Source organism: Hyla sarda, chromosome 7 (assembly GCF_029499605.1).
Source record: "Hyla sarda isolate aHylSar1 chromosome 7, aHylSar1.hap1, whole genome shotgun sequence".
NCBI classification, from domain to species: Eukaryota; Metazoa; Chordata; class Amphibia; order Anura; family Hylidae; genus Hyla; species Hyla sarda.
Genome location: NC_079195.1, coordinates 176,298,968 through 176,322,485, shown reverse-complemented (window position 1 = coordinate 176,322,485; position 23,518 = coordinate 176,298,968). Strand labels below are relative to the sequence as shown.

Genomic DNA, 23,518 nt, shown 5'->3' with positions numbered 1-23,518 from the left:
GGAAATTACTGGGTTAATCCCAGAATTCATTACTTATCTGGAACAGTGAAATTTGTGGTTTTAATCACTTGTCATCATTTTATATAATAATACAATAAAAGTAATATTTTATTTTGGGGGGTTCACCTTAAAGGGATTTGTGCCCTGGGCTTAGGCCCCGGGTTTGTGTGATATATATTAGTGGGATCCCTAACCCACCCAGGGGTTCTTTTTGTGGGTGTTTTCAATAAAGCTGCATAGAAATAGTGCTGGATCATCTGCCTTTCATTTTCACAAAAAGTTGTGTATGAAGCACTCCCACCCGCTAAATATTTCTATAGCTCATTGCCATGGTCTACTATACACTGAAAAAATGAGGTAATGCCACTTGTACACTCCAATATGTATTATTATGTGCTGCTTTTGTGTCAACAGTTCATCTATAGGGCCTCAGTAATAGAATTTACTATTCAGTGTAGGAGATTGCTCAATAGTGACATCTTGCACATGTATTTAGGCAATGGTGAAAGGGTTCAACATGCACCAAATTCTCTGTCTTATATACCTCATGTCTTAAAGGGGTACTTCGCTGTTAGACATCTTTCCTCTTTTCAAAGTAAAGGGGATAATGTGTCTGATCATGGGGGTCCTGCTGCTGGGGCCCCTAGTGATCTCTTAACAGCCCCGGCATTGTAAACAAACGCTGGGTTCCTGCGGTCGTGACATCACAGCCATTCCCCCTAGTGACGTCACATCCATTCATGTGTATGGGAGGGGGCGCTTCGGCTGATACGTCCCCTCCGATAGACATGAATGGAGGGGGCGTGGCGTGACCGCACGATCAAGTTGTTCAGAATGCTGTTCAGAACACTGGCGCAGTAAAGAATCCCTATAAAATTTGGCAACTGTCTCGATCTTACAACCCTTTTCTATCTACTTTTCAACATTGCAGAGGTACACTAAGGGCCCATTCACACTATGGAATATCCACCTGGAGAAATTCCGGATGGACGCACTGTGTGCAGCAGGTGCCCCTGGAATCAATCAGCACTAGGACCACACGGACATGCCCTGTCTCTGTTCATAGCAATGTCTTTCCATGTTAATTTCTTCAACAAAGTCCGGAATATAATTTTGAAATTCTGCAGTGTGCACTTTGGAGGAGAATCCCATAAAAAAAACTATTGGGGGTTGCTGCATTGAAATTTCCAGGCGTAATTTCTCCCCTCAGAAATTCCACAGTGTGTATGGGCCCTAAGTGTAAACAGTGTCTATTATGGGGAAATGATCTTAGCTGATAAATATTTCCTGAAACCTTTAATATTATTTCTATGATCCTAGGGACAGAACATTGATGCAGGGATTTATTCTGATGCCATATTTGGGGTCGGGAAGGAATTTTTACCTCTAGTGTGAGGGTTTTTTGCCTTCCTCTGGATCAACTCAGTAGGGACTCATTAGGGATATAGGTTGAACTTGATGGACTCTTTCAACCTTATGAACTATGTTACTATTCAGAATGGAAACTAGGCCCATAGCACCCCCTTGTGTCATCTATTTACATGTACACTGACGTATAATATACTGTACGTATTGCCGATGTAATATGCTGTACCTAAAACTCTTGAAGACGTATATAAATATGTTCTATATATTGTATTGTTCTATCAAATGAAGATTTATAGTACCGTATAGCTGGCAGAACTTACCTATTCATCATGTATGCCTTACAGAGAGTGCAAACCACAGTGGATCACCTGTATTCTGAAGTCAACTCTTTGCTCAACACCATTTCTGGATCTTCTTGGGCCCTGTCGGTTGCACCGAGCGGCCCTCTCATGGATATATTCGAGGAAGGTTAGTAAATATATTAGACATATTTACATAAAGAAAATATAAAACATTCCGTAACTGGATGGACTCATTTATAATATCTAGAACATTCTCTCTTTAAAGAGTTCCTGTCACTAAAAATAACTTTTATATAGTGTCACGCCATCACGCCCCCTCCCATAGACATGAATGGAGGGGGTGTGGTGTGACATCACGAGGGGTGTGGCCATGAAGTAATGTCTCGGGAGCAGCACCCGGCACAGAATGCTGGGGGCTGTACGGAGATTGCGAAAGATCTCAGTGTCTGGATCCCCACGATCAGACATCTTATCCCCTATCCTGTGGACAGGGGATAAGATTTCTAAGGCCGGAATACCACTTTAAAGGGGTATTCCAGGAAAAAACTTTTTTATATATATCAACTGGCTCCAGAAAGTTAAACAGATTTGTAAATTTCTTCTATTAAAAAATCTTAATCCTTTCAGTACTTATGAGCTTCTGAAGTTAAGGTTGTTCTTTTCTGTCTAAGTCCTCTCTGATGACACCTGTCTCGGGAAATGCCCAGTTTAGAAGAGATTTGCTTCTAAACTGGGAGACACGTCATCAGAGAACACTTAAACAGAAAAGAACAACCTTAACTTCAGAAGCTCGTAAGTACTGAAAGGATTAATATTTTTTAATAGAAGTAATTTACAAATCTGTTTAACTTTCTGGAGCCAGTTGATGTATATAAAAAAGTTTTTTCCTGGATAACCCCTTTAACTACTGCCATAATGAGGCTTGTAAGTGAGTAGCTGAATAGTTCCTCACAAGTCCAATCTACCAAAATGGTATACTGTATTATAACAGTGTTTCTCAAGCACGGACCTCAAGACCCCCCCCAACATGTTTTCTGGATTTTCTTAGTCTTTCACAGGTGATGTAGTTATGGTCAGTGGATCAGGTATCACCACAATTACATCATCTGTGAAAGACTAAGGAAATCCAGATAACATGACCTGTTGGGGGTCTTGAGGACCGCGCTTGAGAAACACTGTATTAGCAGATATTGAAACATTAAAGAATAATTTCTTTTATATTTCTTTTTTATTTTTTTGCAGATTCTAGATGAAGTTATCCCATGATCCCATGCAGGACAAAACCTACTTTATGAATACACTTTATATATTTTTCCACTGTGCATTTTGTGACATATAAAGGTATATTTTACTACACCAGAAGCTTGTCATCCATTGCTTTAAAGGAACTGTGCAATGTTAAATGTATTGATATAAAACATATTAAAAGGGGTTATCCAGGAAAAAAATTTTTTTTTATATATCAACTGGCTCCAGAAAGTTAAACAGATTTGTAAATTACTTCTATTAATTTTTTTTTTTTTAATCCTATTAGTACTTATGAGCTTCTGAAGTTAAGGTTGTTCTTTTCTGTCTAAGTGCTCTATGATGACACGTGTCTCGGGAACCACCCAGTTTAGAAGAGGTTTGCTATGGGGATTTGCTTCTAAACTGGGCGGTTCTCGAGACATGCGTCATCAGAGAGCATTTAGACAGAAAAGAACAACCTTAACTTCAGAAGCTCATAAGTACTGAAAGGATTACGATTTTTTAATAGAAGTAATTTACAAATATTCAATTGAAAAGAGAAAAGAAAACCAGGGCAACTCACCAAGTATGTAAACTTCAAGCTTCTTTATTAATCCATGAAGGGTATAAACAGTGCAAGACACGGGTGGACAGAACACAGGGGGACGAACGTCCCCCTGTGTTCTGTCCACCCGTGTCTTGCACTGTTTATACCCTTCATGGATTAATAAAGAAGCTTGAAGTTTACGTACTTGGTGAGTTGCCCTGGTTTTCTTTTCTCTTTTCAATTGAATATTCGCATTGGACTTTGCTATTACCAGTGAGCACCATCAGACGTGGTTGAGCCAGCAGAGGCAGTGGATGACAGGTGCTAATAATTAGGCGAGCTGTGCCGAGTTTGTCTCTCTACTATTGAATATAATTTACAAATATGTTTAACTTTCTGGAGCCAGTTGATATATAAAAAAAGTTTTTTCCTGGATAATCCCTTTAAAGGGTAGCTCCCACCATCACTTTTTTTTTCTCTGTCCCTGCTATTACCCATCTATCCCTAACCCCCTCCCTGCCTTTAATTATTTTTTTTTACATATTAAAAATGCTTTTTTGTCTGCCTGGTAGCGTGCTCACTACCAGGCAGACTTCCCAGCAGGCACCACGTCACTGATGCCTGCTGGGGCCGGCACTTCCACCCGTAGTTCATCTATACAGGGTGCCTCCAGCTGTTTCCCCACTGCAACTCCCAGCTTGCCCTGACATCTACTGGCTGTCAGGGCATGCTGGGAGTTGTAGTGGGGAAACAACTGGAGGCACCCTGTATAGGTGAACACCGGAGCACATACGGCTCCCCGCCGCGCAGCCCGCAACCCCCCGCCCCCGTCGCGCCGCTCAACTCACTCCTCCTCCCCCTTAGTTCACCCAGAGTACCCCCTCCCCGCCGCGCAGCCCGCAACCCCCCCCCCCCCGGCCCCGCCGCTCCACCCACTCCCCCTCAGTTCATCTATTCAGTGTCCCTCCAGGCTTCCCCACTACAACTCCCAGGGCATGCTGGGAGTTGTAGTGGGGAAACTGGAGGCATACTGTATAGGTGAACAGTATACATAATACTTGAACATATACATAATACATGTATACATAATACAGTGAACATAATACTTTACCTTGTCCCCGAGCCTGCGCGCGTACTCTTCCTTCAAAGCGCTCGCTCCCGCCTGTCTGATTGACAGGCGGGAGCGAGCACAGCAGTGATTGAATTTCGACTCGTTGCCAGGCTTCAACGAGTCGAAATTCAGTGGTGACGTCACTGCTGAATGCATTCGGCCACTAGGAGGGCGACCCCTAGTGGCCGAATTTAAAAGTGATTTTAAAATCACTTTTTTTAATTAAACTATATTAGAGATATGTTGTAGTACTTAAGTATTACAACATATCAATTTTTTGTTTTCATGACAGTGCCCATTTAACTTCTGAAAGTGAGAATTACTTCTGAATGAACCTCAGGTTGTCAAACATCAAGTAAGTTGTCAGGTGAGACATAATGGTAGGAGATGCCATAATTTATGGGGATATCAGCACATGATCCTTCACTGACCATGAGAACGAAGAGGCTCCTTAAAGGGGTACTCCACTGCTCAGCATTTGGAACAATCTGTTCCGAAGGCTGGAGCCAGGAGCTCGTAATGTCATCGCCCCGCCCCTCATGATGTCACGCCCCCTCCCATATACTTGCATTGGGGGGGGGGTGACATCACGAGAGGGTGGGACTATGACGTTACGAGTTCCCGACGCCAGTTTGTTCCAAACGCTGAGCAGCAGAGTACCCCTTTAAGTATTTACTTTCCATAACGCTGCTCCTTTCCAAGCATTTTGCAAAGAACTACATCTCCGCGAGATTCAGGTGAATGGGGCTGCATTGCAATACCTGGACAGCACTGTGGAAGGGAGTGGTACAGTGCGGGATTCTTTTTTATGTTGGTCCTGGCATCGATTGCTGTTACCATACCCTACAATAAAAGTTTTGGTGTTTTGAGTCCCCAAGGACAAAAGGCCACATTTCATTGAAACACTTATTGCCAGTATTTATTTTTCTTGCTTTGTAACCAATCTGAATGGGGTGAAACCCTGATGACAAGTATTTAAAAATATTTTCATTTTAAGGGGTATTCCAGCCTTATATATATTATCCCCTATCCAAAAGGATAGGGGGATAAGATGCCTGATCGCGGGGGCCCTGCCACTGGGACCCCCAGAATCTCTGTACAGCACCTGGCATAGACATGAATGGAGGGGGCGTGGTGTAATGTCACGAGGGGTCATGTCTCAGTCTTGGAAAACCAGCGTCTCTGAGACTGGAGCAGCACCCGGCACAGAATGGGAGGTGCTGCACAGAGATCACGGGGATCCCAGCAGTGGCCCCCGTGATCAGGCATCCTATCCCCTATACTTCAGATAGAGGATAGATGTCTAAGGCCGGAATACCTCTTTAACATACAAAAAATATAATCCTGTGAAAACAGGTAATAAGGAAACTGTTGAAGATTAGGCCACATGTGGTGTAAACCTGCGACAAGTTGGAGAGTCTGTGGCGCTTCCACAGCAGTATCTGCAGGTTTTATATATGGATTTACTGCATATTTCACTCCATTATATTAAAAGAAATAATGATATTGTGTATTAAAGGGGTTTATCCAGTATTAGAAAAATAGAGCTGTCCCAAACCCCCCACCCACCCCAAAAAAGAAAAACAGCGCCACACCTGTCCTCTGGTATTGCAATTCAGTTCCATTAAAGTGAATGGAGCCAAGTTGTAATACCACATACAACCTGAGGACAATGGTGGGGCTATTTAGGAAGAAATTAGCTCTGTTTTTCTATCCCTGGATAGCTTTAACATCACCAGGTTTTTTCACTTACATAAAGCCTAATTAAAATACATCATCATCTGAAAATAATGCACCAAAAATGCCTGTGTTTTATAAACATCCCAAAACTGCATTCCTTAAATTACCCACATACTAAAGAACGACACAACTGATGCTCTAGAGTTTATAGGATGAGAAACTTGCTATAATTGCTAAAGAGCTACAGCAGTGTGCCTCCAGCTGTTGCAAACCTACAACTCCCAGCATGTGGGAGACCACTGAAAACATTTACTATATATGTTGAGGATTTTCACTTTGTATGGTATAATTTCAAATGGAGTAAAGTTTTTGTATATTTAAATACCCCTTTAAAGGTGCATTGAGGTCTCGAGCTCCTGGCGCCGGCTCCAGCGTTTGGAACAGTTTGTTCCAAAAGCTGAGCAGCAGAGTACCCCTTTAAGAATACACAAATAATAAAAAAAAATTATTTAGGTTACGATAATAAACTGATAACAGGGCAAAATGCCTAAGCCTAAGTTTCCACTTTTTTTGTGTGTGCAAAAATGCTCTAAAAAAAGATGTTAGCTGAATTGAGACTTTGGCTTAAATCTTCAAATTTTTCTGTCAAAAAATGCCATATAAAACACCATGTGGGTTTAAAGGGGTACTCCGCCTCTAGACATCTTATCCCCTATCCAAAGGATAGGGGATAAGATGTCTGATCACAGGGGTCCCGCCGCTGGGGACCCCCGGGATCTCGGCTGCAGCACCCCACTTTAATTACTGCACAGAGCAAACCTGCTCTGTGCCTAATGACGGTCGATACAAGGGCTGGAGCATCGTGACGTCACGGCTCCGCCCCTTGCGACTGCCATGCCCCTCCCATAGACTTGTATTGAGGGGGCAGGCCATGAAATCATTAGGGGGAGGGGCTATGCCACAATACTCCGGCCCCTGTATTGCCCGTCATTACACACAGAGCGAGTTGGATAGGGGATAAGATGTCTAGGGGCGGAGTACCCCTTTAAGCAGACTTAAACCAACTATTTTTGGGGGGAAAAACTCACAAAACCACAATAACCACATGTTGGGAGTGCAAAATGACAGGACAGATTTTTAAGGTGTTTTGTTTAGGTGAAAAAAAACACCAGAAAAAAAAAAAAATGGAAATTTAGCTAAAGAGACGCTAATAGAGGAGGGTCCTGAATGAAGTGCACCCCACAGATAACTTGTGGACAATATGGGGACAAACAGATCTGAAAATTTCACAATCTGTAATGTGGACAATGTGGAACCTGCAGTGGTGAAACTTAACCTTATTTACACCATGATTTTGCATCCTGTTTAAATTAAAAGAAAAGATAACAAAAACAGTACCTTTAGGGCTCATTCACACGAGCGGATTTCTTTTCAAGCTTGCAGTGGATCTCCCACATTTTCGCCAGCGGAATCTCCACTGTTAAAAATCTGCTGCAGACCCTATTGACTTAAATGGGCAACAAAATCTGTCACAGACACGCCGGCACACGGCCCCGCCTCCAAAACTCACTACACAAATAGGGCTGCTGCCGGAAAGCCCTGTGTGTATAGTGAGCAAGGAATACGCAGCGTATTTCCTGCTGCTGCCGTAAATTTTGCGCAGCGTCAAATACGCTGCGTATACGCCCTGTGGGAACGCACCCTAAAAGGTGCATTCCCACCTGGCGTATTTTGCTGCGTATTTGCTGTTGCGTATTTTATTTCCCATTGAAGCCAATGGGTTAGAAAATACGCAGCAGCAAATACGCAGCAAAATACGCCAGGTGGGAACGTACCCTTAGGGTACATTCACACGTGCGTATTTTCTGCTGCAGATTTGCCATAGCAGATTTTGTTGCCCATTTAAGTCAATAGGGTCTGCAGCAGATTTTTAACAGTGGAGATTCCGCTGGCGAAAATGTGCTGCAGGTAGCGCACAGAGACCCCGCTCTATTTCAAACTCGCAGTGGGAGATCCGCTGCAAGCTTGAAAAGAAATCCGCTCGTGTGAATGAGCCCTAAAGGTACTGTTTTTGTTATTTTTTCTTTTAATTTAAACAGGATGCAAAATCATGGTGTAAATAAGGTGAAGTCTCACCACTGCAGGTTCCACATTGTCCACATTACAGATTATGAAATTTTCAGATCTGTTTGTCCCCATATTGTCCACAAGTTATCTGTGGGGTGCACTTCATTCAGGACCCTCCTCTATTAGCGTCTCTTTAGCTAAATTTCCATTTTTTTAGTTTTCTGGTGTTTTTTTGACCTGAACAAAACACCTTAAAAAGCTGTCCTGTCATTTTGCACTCCCAACATGTGGTTATTGTGGTTTTGTGAGTTTTTTCCCCAAAAATAGTAGGTTTAAGTCTGCTTATAGGGGTACTCCGCCCCTAGACATCTTATCCCCTATCCCCACTCGCTCTGTCTGTAATGACGGGCAATACAGGGGAGTATTGTGGCATAGCCCCTCTCCCTAATGATGTCACGGCCCGCCCCCTCAATACAAGTCTATGGGAGGGGCATGGCAGTCGCAAGGGGCGGAGCCGTGACGTCACGATGCTCCAGCCCCTGTATCGACCGTCATTAGGCACAGAGCGGGTTTGCTCTGTGCAGTAAGGAAAGTGGGGTGCTGCAGCCAAGATCCCGGGGGTCCCCAGTAGAGATGAGCGAACTTACAGTAAATTCGATTCGTCACGAACTTCTCAGGTCGGCAGTTGCTGACTTTTCCTGCATAAATTAGTTCAGCTTTCCGGTGCTCCGGTGGGCTGGAAAAGGTGGATACATTCCTAGGAAAGAGTCTCCTAGGACTGTATCCACTTTTTTCAGCCCACGGGAGCACCTGAAAGCTGAACTAATTTATGCAGGAAAAGTCAGCAACCGCCGAGCCGAGAAGTTCGTGACGAATCTAATTTACGGTAAGTTCGCTCATCTCTAGTCCCCAGCCCTGTGTATATAGTGAACAAGGAATACGCAGCGTATTTCCCGCTGCTGCCGTAAATTTTGTGCAGCGTCAAATACGCTGCGTATACGCCCTGTGGGAACGCACCCTTAAACAGTAACTTTCAAAAACACAGGGTGAACATAACATTAAATGCTGGATATAACCTGGTTTAGTATTTCTGCAGTGGTCTGTACAATATAACTGTCTACCAATCATAAATGAAAACCCTGGAATCTGGATAATACAAACAGGTTTATTCACACATGAAACATCTGGGAACATATGCAGACACAATAGAAATTTTAAGCATACAGGCACAATATGGCATCTCTTTTAAATAGGTTTCACCTCTATAGTGAATTGTGTTTGTTTTACATGTTATCATTTGTAAAATATGACATTTTAGTATTTCTGGTCAGTACAGCAGATCACCAACAGCCATTATTTATTGTGTGCAGATGAAAAATTTTTAAAAATAAAAAAAAGGAAAAAACTACAACGCATAACTGTGATGGGATCTCAAAAGGTAAACAAGCCTGGAGTTCACATATAAAAGGTTGGTTTAACTGAGACCATATTCACTGTAACATAATTAGCTAAAAGATGATTATTCCTTGTACACATTATTAAGTCCCTCTCACCATCACCCTAGCACATTCTACAGCTCATGCCAAGTCTTTCCATATATCTAGTAATGATACAAAATGTATTTATAAACTCTTCTTAGACAACCTTTATAGTAAAATGAGCACTGTCGGAATCAAAACTTTTTATATGTTGTACATCTTGGCAAAACATTAACCTTTCTAATATACTTCATAAGAAAATGTTATCTCCTTTTTATAGAAATCATGGCTTATAAAAATAAAAAAAAAAAGACCACTAGGGGTCCCCATACCATCCAGAACATAATCCTGTCTGGCTGCAGCATCATCTTTGTCCTAGCTGAAGCACAGACAGTGACAAGTCCAGTAAGTATGACCGGGACTAGAGCTCGACCGGGACCTGTGCTAACTCCTCTCCTATCAGACTGCAGCATGAAAACAGAGAGGAAGGGGTTACAGAGCAGCGATTGAATGAAGAGACCCAGCACAGACAAAGGGAGTCTATGGTCAATGAGGGCAGGCTCAGTGCTTGTCTCAGACAGGTCCCTTCCTGAGAGGTGGCTGTCGGAATGAGCAAGCAGCAGAACAAAGGGATTTGTGTGCCGCAGTTTGGAGACAACTTTATATAGCCTAGGTGTCCAGTCTGTGTCCATCCAGCTGTTGCTTGGACAGCACATGCTGGGAGTTGCAGTTTTGCAACAGCTGGAGGGCCGCAGGTTGGACACCTAGGTTCTATAGCGTATGTTCACAGGTAGACTATACGCTACAGTTACAATGCTACAATGCTGCAGTTTTCATGCTGTGTTTACATATTAATTAATTATTTTTCTAGTTCTATAATTGAGCATTAAATCTGCAGTGCATATGTTTCATAGGAACATTTAAAGAGGTACTTCGGTGGAAAACTTTTTTTTTAAATCAACTGATGCCAGAAAGTTAAACAGATTTGTAAATTACTTCTATTAAAAAATCTTAATCCTTCCAGTACCTATTAGCGGCTGTATACTACAGAGGAAATTATTTTCTTTTTGAATTTCCTTTCTGTCTGACCAAAGTGCTTCCTACTGACACCTCTGTCCATGTCAGGAACTGTCCAGAGCAGGAGAAAATCCCCATAGCAAACATATGCTGCTCTGAACAGTTCCTAACATGGATAGAGGTGTCAGCAGAGAGCACTGTGCTCAGACAGAAAAGAAAAGAATTTCCTCTGTAGTATATAGCTGCTAAGAAGTACTGGAAGGAGTAAGATTTTTTAATAGAAGTAATTTACAAATCTGTTTAACTTTCTGGCAATAGTTGATTTAAAAAAAAAATTAAAAAAAAGTTTTCCATCGGAGTACCCCTTTAATATAAAGAGGACTTGTCATCCCTCTTGACATATTTGTTTTTATTAAATGCTTGTATTTCCCACAAACTACAAAGGCTAGAACACTTGATTCAAGATGGAAATTTATGGAAAAAAAATCTAATTGTCTGGTGCCAGAAAGTTATACAGATAGGTAAATTACCCTCTGGAGTACCCCTTTAATTCCTGTTTTTCAAGAATATCTGGCACAATTATGTCAATGTTAGAGTCTATGATCACATTGGTTAGAATTGTGGATTTTTTCTGTGGATTTGTGGTGAAAAAATCTGCAGCAGCATAGATTTCAACAAATCTCATCCATGCACTGCCAGTGCAGGTACAGATTTTTAACTCCGCAGCATGTCAATTTCTGTTCCCCAAAGAACACAGATTTATTTCATATAACCACAGAAGAAAAGAAGAGAGTCCGGCACTGCCACTGTGTCCTGTACAAACTATTCCTCCAATAATATGGCTGGTGCTTGCAATCAATACACTCCTGCGGGTGGTACTACATGCCAAAATGAGATGAATACACAATGGAAACACTGAAGAAATAGATATGGAGCAACTCACCCGGTAAACAGGAGACAACGGGGCACTTCACATCACAGTCAGGCGGTGGATGAGCGGGGAGGCGGTAGATGGAACGGGGGAATCAGGCGTCGGGCTTTAGCCCGACGCCTGATTCCCCCGTTCCATCTACCGCCTCCCCGCTCATCCACCGCCTGACCGTGATGTGAAGTGCCCCGTTGTCTCCTGTTTACCGGGTGAGTTACTCCATATCTATTTCTTCAGTGTTTCCACAGATTTATTTCAATTTTCTCTATTAACTTGAATGTGAAAGGAGAAAATCTGCAAGGGAATCTTTAAAGGGGTACTCCAGTGGAAAACTTTATTTTTTATACATCAACTGTTACCAGAAAGTTAAACAGATTTGTAAATTACTTCTATTAAAAAAATCTTAATCCTTCCAGTACTTATTAGCTGCTGAATACTACAGAGGAAATTCTTTTCTTTTTGGAACACAGAGCTCTCTGCTGACATCATGACCACAGTGCTCTCTGCTGACATCCCTGTCCATTTTAAGAACTGTCCAGAGTAGGAGAAAATCCCCATAGCAAACATATGCTGTTCTGGACAGTTCCTAAAATGGACAGAGATGTCAGCAGAGAGCACTGTGCTCGTGATGTCAGCAGAGAGCAGTGTGTTCCAAAAAGAAAATTATTTCCTCTGTAGTATTCAGCAGCTAATAAGTACTGGAAGGATTAAGATTTTTTGATAGAAGTAATTTACAAATCTGTTTAAGTTTCTGGTACCAGTTGATTTAAAAAAAAAAAAAAAGTTTTCCACCGGAGTACCCCTTTAACAGATTGTGTGGCAGATTACATGAAGATAAATACTAGCATTTTTTAACCCATGGTGGCAAATATTCACAGTTCAGTGAGGATCTGTCTTACAGATTTCTCTGTATACTGTCTGTCGATTAGCTGTATACTGCCCGCTCATCTGTGGATTACCTGAATAAACTATCTAAGGCAAATCCAACTCATATACACTTTACCCTCAGTCATCAGAAATGATGTTCTATGAAAGAACAAAATATTTAATGAAGAAAAAAAAGAGACTTATGTCAGAAAAGTGATAATATACCAGTGGCCTTTGGCTTCCACATATATGAAGAAACATTTTATTTCAATAATGAATAAAAAAAAAATAATAATAATCTAATGAGAAGAAACAGGGAGTAAACTGAATTGTGCAGTGTGCTTATTGGCAATAGGACTATATATATTGATGCTCTTGCATCTTGTGTAGGTGCAGTCTACCATTGAGGAGCTGAGTGCCCGATATCAGAACAGTCAGCCTATGATGTGAACAAGCATAAAAAACACAGATGAAGAGTCTTTGAGTTAGAAGGTGTGAACACGAGCTTAGTCATTGCCCCCACAAAGCTTCAGCAGGGTCTTCCTGTAGTCTCCAGATGTGTCACTCTATGAAAGGGCAGAAAGAGTGTTTATTATGTGGTACAACGTTCTGAAATGTATAAATATTAGACTGCATTCTGTGCAGGGCGGTAACTAGACATTATGCAAACTATTTCACATCCAAAAGGAAACAAAACTGTCGCTTTAGTGCCACCTATAGGAAGCTGCTTGTAAGTTAATGTCTGACTCACGCAAGTGCCTTAAAGGGTAACTCCGCCCCTAGAAATCTTATCCCCTATCCAAAGGATAAGATGTCTGATTGCGGGGGGCCCTGCCACTGGGGACCTCCGCGATCTCCCTGCTGCACCCGGTGTTTGTCTAGAGCGTTGGGTGCAGCGCCTGAGGATCGTGATGTCATGGCTGCACCCCGCTCGTCATGGCCACGCCCCCTCAATGCAAGTCTATGGGAGGGGGCATGACGTCACGAGCGGGAAGTGACCGCGACGTTACGAGCCTTGGCCCCGCATCGCCAGTAATCCAGCATGGAGCGAAGTTTGCTCCATGCACCGGATGTCTGGGGTGCCGCAGCAGAGATCGTGGAGGTCTCCAGCGTTGGGACCCCCACGATCAGACATCTTATCCCCTATCCTTTGGATAGGGGATAAGATGTCTAGGGACGGAGTACCCCTTTAAAACATGTACTTACTAGGGATTCTAGTCAAAGCTGAGTCTCTTCCAAAAGGGGGAGATAGCCACCCGTGCACAGTTTCAGAGATGGTACTAAACAGCTTTCTTGCTTCATGAAACACTACCTGTATGGCTACGTTCACACTTTGGAATATCCTCCCCGAGATATTCTGGATGGATATTCTGAGTGCAGCAGCCACCAGTGGGCAGTTAGGACCACATGGACCTGCACCATGTTTTCATGCTTTCCTATGGAATATGAATTTTATAGGCAAACTCTTCCACCGAAATTCTGCTGTTTTCATTGTGGAGCAGAAGACACCATGAAGACAATTCTGCTTAGAAATTCTGTAGTGTAAAAACATCCTAAGTTTCTATATAAAGCTGGATCTTCTTATCAAGGACCAGTGCCCACTACAGCTTTGACACTACAAAGGGTGAAATCTGCAAGGATTATTTAAAAATCCATGCAGATTGTTTCCATAATGTGTGAATGGGTTTTGAATATCTTTTACACTTTTTCTCACATTGCTGCAGATTGTCCATGTGGAACCAATACAAAAAAAATCTGCAGCAAATCTGCCTATTGTGAACATGTCCTACTGTTGAGGTGGCTCAGGGGTCCTGCATTTTTTCACATGAAGAAGGAAAAAGATATCGCACTCACCGGTCCAGGAAACCAAGTAACAGCTTTATTCAGGAACTATAACATCAGCAAGCAAGATGTGAACAGCGTTCCGATGCAGCTTGGGGTCAGGTGAGTGGGCGAGTGGATCACAGGTGTGGGGCGTGTGTAGTAGTAGCCCTAGCAATATCTTTTTCCTTCTTCATGTGAACATTTCTCACTGTGACTTCTATTCCGCACCCTACACCGGGAACCGGGTCAGTTGCAAGTTGTCCTAGCAGTCTGTGATCATAAGATATCGAAGTGGTGCCGCCGCTCAGTGTTTCTTTGCTTACCCATGTCCTGCATTTTTTGCCTAGACTATCCCCTTTCACGGCTCACTTTTTTGCTACACTTGGTATAAAATCACAGAAAAACACTGCAGTATTGCCAAACCCCAACATTTTTACTGCAATTTTATGAAAAAACTGACATGTGCAAAGGTGTGGGGCAATGGGACAAGAATGTAAAACCTGTACCCTTCACTTCACTACCCTGGTGCTCTGCCTCTATTCAAGGTAAGCCCTTTGTTGCGTGAAGTTTTCTTACCGTGATATCTGTGTACAGAGATCTTCCATACATTCTTTTGTATTCCTGACGGATATCAACCAGATCTACTTCACTCCGAGACACCATGATACGGATTAGAGTCTTGTCTTTAGTTCCAGCACCCTACATACAAAATTGAAACAAAGTGAGGACCCTGATGACTATCCATACAGTAAACTAGAGTGATACTAAATAACACTGTTAACTCCTGTTCACTAGTCTATACAGCGGCCCCTCAAGTTACAATATTTATTGGTTCCAGGACGACCATTGTATGCTAAAACTATTGTATATTGAGACCATAACTTTATGGAAACCTGGTAACTGGTTTGGAAGCCCCAACATGTAGGCCAAAAATAGGAAAAAGTGAGATTCAAGTGAGATTCAAGGAAATACTTATGCAAAGTTTACTACTTTATGGATGAGGAAAATGATTTGTTTTATTCCCATTTCACACTGGACTTTTACGGCGGACTCCCAGCGCAGTGCCAAGTATGGTGCAGGAGTGGTTCAGGAGCTATATCGATAGATAAAAGGCTTCGGCTCTTCAAATGCAGCTACACTAAAACATTTTTCAAGTGTGTGTATTGCAAAACATTGTAATAAAACATAAGTAAAAACTATATAAACATCAGCTATGGCTATTCAGATATAGTTGTAGTTTTGCAACAGCTGGAGACACACTGTTTGGAAAACACTGTCTTAAGGGGTTAATATTAGGACAAGAACCTCCTTTCGATAAATTCTGCTATATGTATAGAGGAACTTCTTGTACACTCACCTTCATTGCCTTGTAGAGGCGCTCCGCAAAGAAAGCTGAAGTGTTTTTAAGGCATTTTACTGGAAAGAAAGAAGTACAGTGAAAGTGGATGTCAGTCCAGATCTTAGAGACATAAGGAGATTCTAAATGAACTAATAAATATTAAAAAAAAAAGTAACAACTCTTAGTACTAACTTTACTGTGGCCTGTGGTTTGTAGCCTCACATAAGAAAGTAGGAAAGTCAGAAGTGGCAAAATCTGTCAATAATTTGTATATATTAACTATATTGTTACTGGTGTACAGCTAATTATAAGGAAGATCAAATTACAGTATGAAACTATGTTATAAAGTGCTAAAAGGAAAGCAAAACATCAGATTCATCAATAGGGAGAATATAATTTCTCCAGAACTACTCTAACATGTTCTCCCAATCCCTGCTCACTGACTGATATTTCTGAATTCTCCAAATGCAAGTCAGTCAGCTAGTTCTCTGCCCATATACTGTACGGCCATGTCTTATTAGGCCACTGCTGCACTAGTAGCTTTTCCTTAACAAGTACAATGGATACAATGTTGAGTGTTGAAGAGTATGAGCATGTAAAAGACACATCACAGCAACCATCCATGCAGAGAAATGGACACAGAACACAATGGATCTTTGCAATACGGTCAATGAGTCCTGGGTGCTATAGGCAGTCTAAGAATTACCAGAGATCATCAGGAAGCTAATATGTGATCAAAGCAAGAGAGAGATAACCAGCATTAGCATCAGCAAGTTATACACTGCGGCCACACACATATGCAGAAAAATTCTATATCGTCCTAGAGAAAGAGAATGGAAATTTAGAATTATCCTAGAATAAACATCAAATTCCTATCTTCATTCAACTAATGGCAGCCTGCGTTCTGTAAATGAACTCCTTGAAAGGCCAATCACAGAGCACAACAGCTCATGGAAACCGCCCCTGCTATCAGTTCATTCACATGATACGCGTTGCAAATGGCATGTCCAAGTTGACAAAGCATTTAAAGGGGAACTGCGGCCCTAATACATCTTATCCCCAATCCAAAGGATAGGGGATTAGATGTCTGATCATGGGGGTCCCGCCGCTGGGGACCCCCGCAATCTGTAATTCAGCACCCACTTTTGTGAGCTCTCCGCAGTGCTGGAGGATTAGAGTGTGCACGCTGTGACGTCACGACTCCGCCCCTATGTTATGTCACACCCCGCCCCCACAATGCACAGGCCTACAACTTTGGATGAATGCTTTAGGCACCTCTGGAGATCTGTGCTTATATAAAAAAGCCCATACAAAGATTCCCATGATCTATAGAAAGTTCTAAAGTATTAGTGGATCCATTCCCCAGATCACAATGCAGATTTCAGAGCACTGTACACTTCTTCTGCCTTCAAGCTGAATTGGTAGGTTTGGGTTGTAAAGCATAAGGGAAGCCCTGTCTGTAGCTCTTGAAAGTCAGCAGTGTGACTGCCAGGAGCTACAGACAGGGCTTCCCTTATGCCTAAAGGTACCTAAAGCATTCATCCAAAGTTGTAGGCCTGTGGTTGTAGATCTTCAGCTCAAGCGTGGGGAGAAAAAGGCTTGTACACGGAACTCGCTGGGCATAATATGGTTGGCAACTGTACCTGTGTTACCCCATGCTGAAGATCATACCTGTCTGAAACTCTGGATGAACGCTTTAACAATAATCTACTCACCCACTGCTAGCATGCCTCTCTCCAGATCTCCAGACATTTCACGGCAGATACTCTTCTCCAAGTCTCGGTTGCACATTCTCTGGTACTCGTGGAAAACTAAAGAGAGAAATCACATATTGTAGCAAATATAGAATAGAATACTTACTTCTGCTTCCTTTTTATTACACAAGGTATTTATTTAATATGTCTAATTCTGATAACACATTTACACTTATTCCGCCATCAACAGCTGACCAGCAGGGTGCCAACACCCAGCACCCCTGGCAATCAGCTGTTTGGGCTGGAAGTAAGCTATGTATGGGAGCTCGAAGTCTCGGTTCTGTACACTGTGGTTGTGATGATGTGAGGTTACTGCAGCATAGCTCCTATTAAAGTGAATGGGAGCTGCACTGTGGTAACCTGGCTCCACTACTACCTAAATGTACTGACACAAAGTTTTCAGCTCCCATATCCTGTGAACAGACCATCAATAATATTACCCTGGAAAAACCCTTTAATGTGAGTTCTTGGTAAACTCAATTTTTCATTTTCTCCTTACCCCAACTAAAGTTATTCTTACAATAATATTAATAATAATAATACTTATAACAAGGTTTTATTTCTATAGTGCCAAGAAAATAAATTAGTAATTCAAACAAGAGTAAGGACCCTGCTCACAAGAGGAAAAAGAATGGATACACAAAGTAAAAGGGCTTGACCTGTACAATGGTGTGATCCGGATAAGGGCTGTGGAGATAATGCTAAATTACAGGATGGGTGAAGTCACCCTAATAGATTACCCATTAAACTGCTGTCCATAAGCATAACTCCCAGAAAAACCCTTGTATAAACACTATGACCCAGCCCTGTAAATTGTTATAACACTGTAAACTACCAGTTAATGATTCCACAGGCCATAAATACTATAGATGGGGAAAATCCCTTCAAGGCCTTAAGTGCCGGGCCAATTTCAGCCTAAAGGACCAAGCATTCTTTTTGTCATATTCTATCAGCTACAACTTCTTTATCTTTACTTGTTTTTTGCTGGATCAGTTGTATTTTTCATTGGAAACATATCTGGGTACATATCCCGTATTTAACGGCATATAACAGACATGCTCAAAATTTGAGAAAAAAATAAATGTAACAAATGAACTTTATGCCACATTATTCACCCAACTCTGATTCACCCTATTTGTCACATTATTCCCTCATTTGATCCCCCCAGTGCCACCTCATTCCCTTCCCCTCTGATCTCCCTCGTGCCACATTTCGCCCTCCCCCCCTCGTCTGCTCCCCCGTGCCAAATCTCCCCCCTCTGTCTGCTCTCCCATGCCACATTTTTCAAGGACATCACTCGCCAGTCCTGGCAGCTGCCACTGGTCATTGAATTAAAGTGGCTGTGGCTCTGGCTGCTTGTTCAAAATCAGCAGCAGGGCCATGGCAACATTGACCAGCGGCGGCTGCTGAGGGCCCGGCTGATGACTTATTGGCATATAACACACAGGTAGGGTTTGTATCAAAAGTGCGTGTTAAACATTGATAAATATGGGTAAGTTACTGATTATTATTCATTAACTCTATCTGGACAGAATTATAATCCCAATTGCATTTACATTTAATGCCATTTACTGTATGGCATAAATAATGTTACCTTCCTTTATGGGCTGGTAAGATTACAGCAATACCAAATATGCATAGGTTTTTGTATGTTTTACTAGTTTTGCACTATTTATTATTGTGTCACTGCAATGCAATACCATTATTATTCATTATCTGCTGCATCTATAATGCTTTTGTATAGTCATTATACCAAGGAATTATTGCTTGTCAATGTATCTATTAAACTGTGCCTCTGGCATAGCCTAATAGGCATACATCAACGGCAGCCCTAGAGGCCTTTGTTACACATCCATGGCAGCCCTAGAGGCCTTTGCTACACACCTAGCTGCCATGGCAACCATCAGCTCCCAGGATTGTATTTGCAAAGTGCTGAATGGTGACAGAGGAGCCCACTCCCTTCTTTTAACCACCTAGATGCTGCGGTTGGGTTAGGTGGCCGACATCAGAAGTTTCTTTGATCCTAGGTGTCACACCAGAAGTCAGTTCCTATGTCCGCATGATCATTATGATGTACCTGCATGTCATGCTGCCTTTATTTAAGGCAACCCATGATATACAGGTACAACATGGCACCTTAAGGGGAATCTATTGGATGGTTCCATTATGGACATACCTTTATATTTTAAAACGTCTGCTTGTTAGATAAGCAATTTGAGAATGTTTCTAAATGCAAATGAGCAGCAAGTGCCCATAGGGTGGTGCCAATCGCCTCAAGTACCCTGCACTTCTATCCCCTTTCACTGCTTGACTCACCTTTGTGCTGTAGGGGATGGAAATTTACATTTTCACAGTTTATACTGTTAATAGGAGACAACTTGGTAAAAGGGAAGAAGGATATTAAGAAAGGAATTGTTTGCTTAAATAGTTTGGTGTATTTTCTATATATCTGTAATGTTCCCTTAGTAAATCCATAGTTTTTTGTTTTATTATCAACCAAAAAAATACTTTCCATTACCTGCATTAAGGTGTGCCCTGCTGCGTGCACATAGAATGGCATTAAACTTGGACTCATCAGTTCCCAAGCGATTTTCTCCAGCTGCATACAATTCCTAAAAAACACAAATATCCCCATTATTCTAATTATTTGGGCTTCCTTTTAACCTCTTAAGGACTCCAAACAATTTTCTTTTTTGCACTTTAGTTTTTTCCTCCTGCCCTTCTAAAAATCATAACGCGTTCAATTTTGCACCTACAGACCCACATAAGGGCTTGTACTTTGTAATGACATTACTTATTTTATAACAAAATCTGCAGCAAAAAAAATAATAATAATTTCAATGAAAAAAACAAAAATGCCATTTTGCAACTTTTAGAGCTACTGTTTCTACACAGTGAACTTTTCGGCAAAAATGACACATTATCTTTATTCTGTAGGTCCATAAGGTTGAATAACAGGGGGGAGAAAAATATATAAGTGCTAATAAAACATAGCTTTTAATAAATCGTCTAAAACACACTGATTCAACAAAGTGATGTATGAATAGGTGACAAGGCAGATGTCAGCCCTGTGACCTAAGGATAGACACTAACAAGGCTGTTAAAATTGCATGTAAAGGGATTGTCCCACAAATGCAGTAGCCCAATATATTGTATGCTGCTAATAGATAATTATAGATATAGCTGCTAGCTATGCCCAACGCGTTTCAGCACATAGTTACATGTGACCTCATCAGGGGCTAACTGGCGTAGAACAATACAGTTATTGCATATGAAAATTAATATCGGGGTAACTAGATACAATAGCGACCCCTACAAAGAGCGTGCTGGATGTAATGCACAAATACTCTGTACAGCATATGAATGACAGGACCCGGACGCAACCTGCAAGGAAGCACATAAGAACAATGGTCCTCAGTGAGCATATCATTACCATGAAAAGTAGGGTACCTGTAAAGCAAAAGAGAGAGTTACTCACGGTTATGGCGTCTATCTGGGATAAATCCTGACGATGTGTGTGTAACCCGCAGTGGCGGGGAGCCTAGCATCCGAGCCGGCTACTCACTGTCACGATGCCGGCTGGCAGGAGGTGGATCCTCTGTGCCAGAGAGGGATGGCGAGGACCGTGCTAGTGGACCGGTTCTAAGACACTACTGGTTTTCACCAGAGCCCGCCGCAAAGCGGGATGGTCTTGCTGCGGCGGTAGTGACCAGGTCGTATCCACTAGCAACGGCACCTCTCTGGCTGCTGAAGATAGGCGAGGTACAAGGGAGTAGGCAGAAGCAAAGTCGGACGTAGCAGAAGGTCGGGGGCAGGCGGCAAGGTTCGTAGTCAGGGGAGATAGCAATAGTTCTGGTACACAGGGTATAAACACACAAGAACGCTTTCACTGGCACTAAGGCAACAAGATCCGGCAAGGGAGTGCAAGGGAGGAGACTAGATATAAGCAGGGAACAGGTGGGAACCAATTAAGCTAATTGGGCCAGGCACCAATCATTGGTGCACTGGCCCTTTAAGTCTCAGGGAGCTGGCGCGCGCGCGCCCTAGAGAGCGGAGCCGCGCGCGCCAGCACATGACCGCAGGAGACGGGAACGGGTAAGTGACCTGGGATGCGACTCGCAAGCGGGCGCGTCCCGCTGTGCGAATCGCATCCCCAACGGCCATGGCAGAGCAGCGCTCCCGGTCAGCGCTGACCGGGGAGCTGCAGGGAGAAGGACGCCGTGAGCGCTCCGGGGAGGAGCGGGGACCCGGAGCGCTAGGCGTAACAGTACCCCCCCCCTTAGGTCTCCCCTTCTCTTTATCGGGTAACTGCCTCCCCTGGGATGAGGACACCGGGAAAGGATGGAGGGATTCCTCAACGGCAGGCAGAACCGCAGGAGTAGGAATGGGGAGAGAGGGCAGAGGGCGGGACCTGGCACGGGGCAGTGTGACACCAGGACGAGGGCCATGAGGGGACACAGAAGCTTGCCTGATGGAACTGGGAGGGGGGGAGGGGCATTTCCTGTGGCAGGCAGAGTCCTTAATGACCTTAGGGGGACCAGATACAGGAGGAACCACAGAGTTACGGCAAGGGTTACTGGGAACCGGTTTTAGACAGTTCTTGGAACAAGAGGACCCCCAACTCTTGATCTCCCCAGTGGACCAATCCAGGGTTGGGGAATGAAGTTGAAGCCAGGGAAGTCCAAGGAGAATTTCCGAGGTGCAATTGGGGAGGACCAAAAGTTCAATCCTCTCGTGGTGAGATCCGATGCTCATAAGAAGGGGCTCCGTGCGGAAACGTATGGTACAGTCCACCCTGGCTCCGTTGACCGCGGAAATGTGGAGTGGCTTGACAAGACGGGTCACCGGAATCCGGAATTTATTCACAAAGGAGTCCCGAATAAAATTCCCAGAAGCTCCAGAGTCCAGGCAGGCCACGGCTGAGAGGGGAGAGCTGGCTGAAGTGGAAATCCGAACAGGTACCGTGAGACGTGGAGAAGCCGACTTGGCATCAAGAGACGCCACACCCACGAGAGCTGAGTGCGAGCGTGCGTTTCCCAGACGTGGAGGACGGATTGGGCAATCCACCAGAAAATGTTCAGTACTGGCACAGTACAAACAAAGATTCTCTTCCTTACGGCGATTCCTCTCTTCCAGGGTCAGGCGAGACCGATCCACTTGCATGGCCTCCTCGGCGGGAGGCCTAGGCGCAGATTGCAGTGGAGACTGTGGGAGAGGTGTCCAGAGATCTAAGTCCTTTTCCTGGCGGAGCTCTTGATGCCTCTCAGAAAAACGCATGTCAATGCGAGTGGCTAGATGAATGAGTTCATGCAGGTTAGCAGGAGTCTCTCGTGCGGCCAGAACATCCTTAATGTTGCTGGATAGGCCTTTTTTAAAGGTCGCGCAGAGAGCCTCATTATTCCAGGATAGTTCAGAAGCAAGAGTACGGAATTGTATGGCGTACTCGCCAACGGAGGAATTACCCTGGACCAGGTTCAGCAGGGCAGTCTCAGCAGAAGAGGCTCGGGCAGGTTCCTCAAAGACACTTCGAATTTCCGAGAAGAAGGAGTGTACAGAGGCAGTGACAGGGTCATCGCGGTCCCAGAGCGGTGTGGCCCATGACAGGGCTTTTCCAGACAGAAGGCTGACTACGAAAGCCACCTTAGACCTTTCAGTAGGAAACTGATCCGACATCATCTCCAGATGCAGGGAACATTGGGAAAGGAAGCCACGGCAAAACTTAGAGTCCCCATTAAATTTGTCCGGCAAAGACAGGCGGAGGCTAGGAGTGGCCACTCGCTGCGGAAGAGGTGCAGGAGCTGGCGGAGGAGATGGTTGCTGCTGCTGTAGCTGAGACTGAATCTGCTGTAGCTGCGACTGGAGTTGCTGAGTCATGGTGGTCAAGTACGACAGCTGGTGATCTTGTTGGGCAATCTGTCGGGCTTGCTGGGCGACCAGTGTGGGGAGGTCGGCGACAACAGGCAGAGGAACTTCAGCGGGATCCATGGCCGGATCTACTGTCACGATGCC

The 23,518-nt window shown here is 43.4% G+C and overlaps 2 protein-coding genes across 8 annotated transcripts in view; one reads left to right on the top strand and one right to left on the bottom strand.

The window, feature by feature from the left end:
- PLAC9 (placenta associated 9) overlaps positions 1-3,119 on the top strand; it is a 37,273-nt gene extending 34,154 nt beyond the window's left edge. The window contains exons 3-4 of one of the 2 annotated variants that reach the window (XM_056529966.1): positions 1,713-1,836; positions 2,913-3,119. In XM_056529966.1, coding sequence (XP_056385941.1) covers positions 1,713-1,836; positions 2,913-2,923 — 135 coding nt within the window. In that variant the 3' untranslated portion in view covers positions 2,924-3,119. The remainder of the gene's footprint in view (positions 1-1,712; positions 1,837-2,912) is intronic. The other variant, XM_056529965.1, reaches the window with a different exon arrangement.
- Positions 3,120-12,476: 9,357 nt separating this feature from the next.
- Positions 12,477-23,518, bottom strand: part of ANXA11 (annexin A11) — a 54,794-nt gene continuing 43,752 nt past the window's right edge. For 5 of the 6 annotated variants that reach the window (XM_056531381.1, XM_056531385.1, XM_056531383.1 and 2 more), the window contains exons 11-15: positions 20,028-20,121; positions 17,471-17,566; positions 15,774-15,832; positions 14,993-15,115; positions 12,477-13,158 (exon numbers count right to left, since the gene is read on the bottom strand). In XM_056531381.1, coding sequence (XP_056387356.1) covers positions 13,099-13,158; positions 14,993-15,115; positions 15,774-15,832; positions 17,471-17,566; positions 20,028-20,121 — 432 coding nt within the window. In that variant the 3' untranslated portion in view covers positions 12,477-13,098. Of the gene's footprint in view, positions 13,159-14,992; positions 15,116-15,773; positions 15,833-16,461; positions 16,479-17,470; positions 17,567-20,027; positions 20,122-23,518 lie in introns of those variants that run through there. The other variant, XR_008846521.1, reaches the window with a different exon arrangement.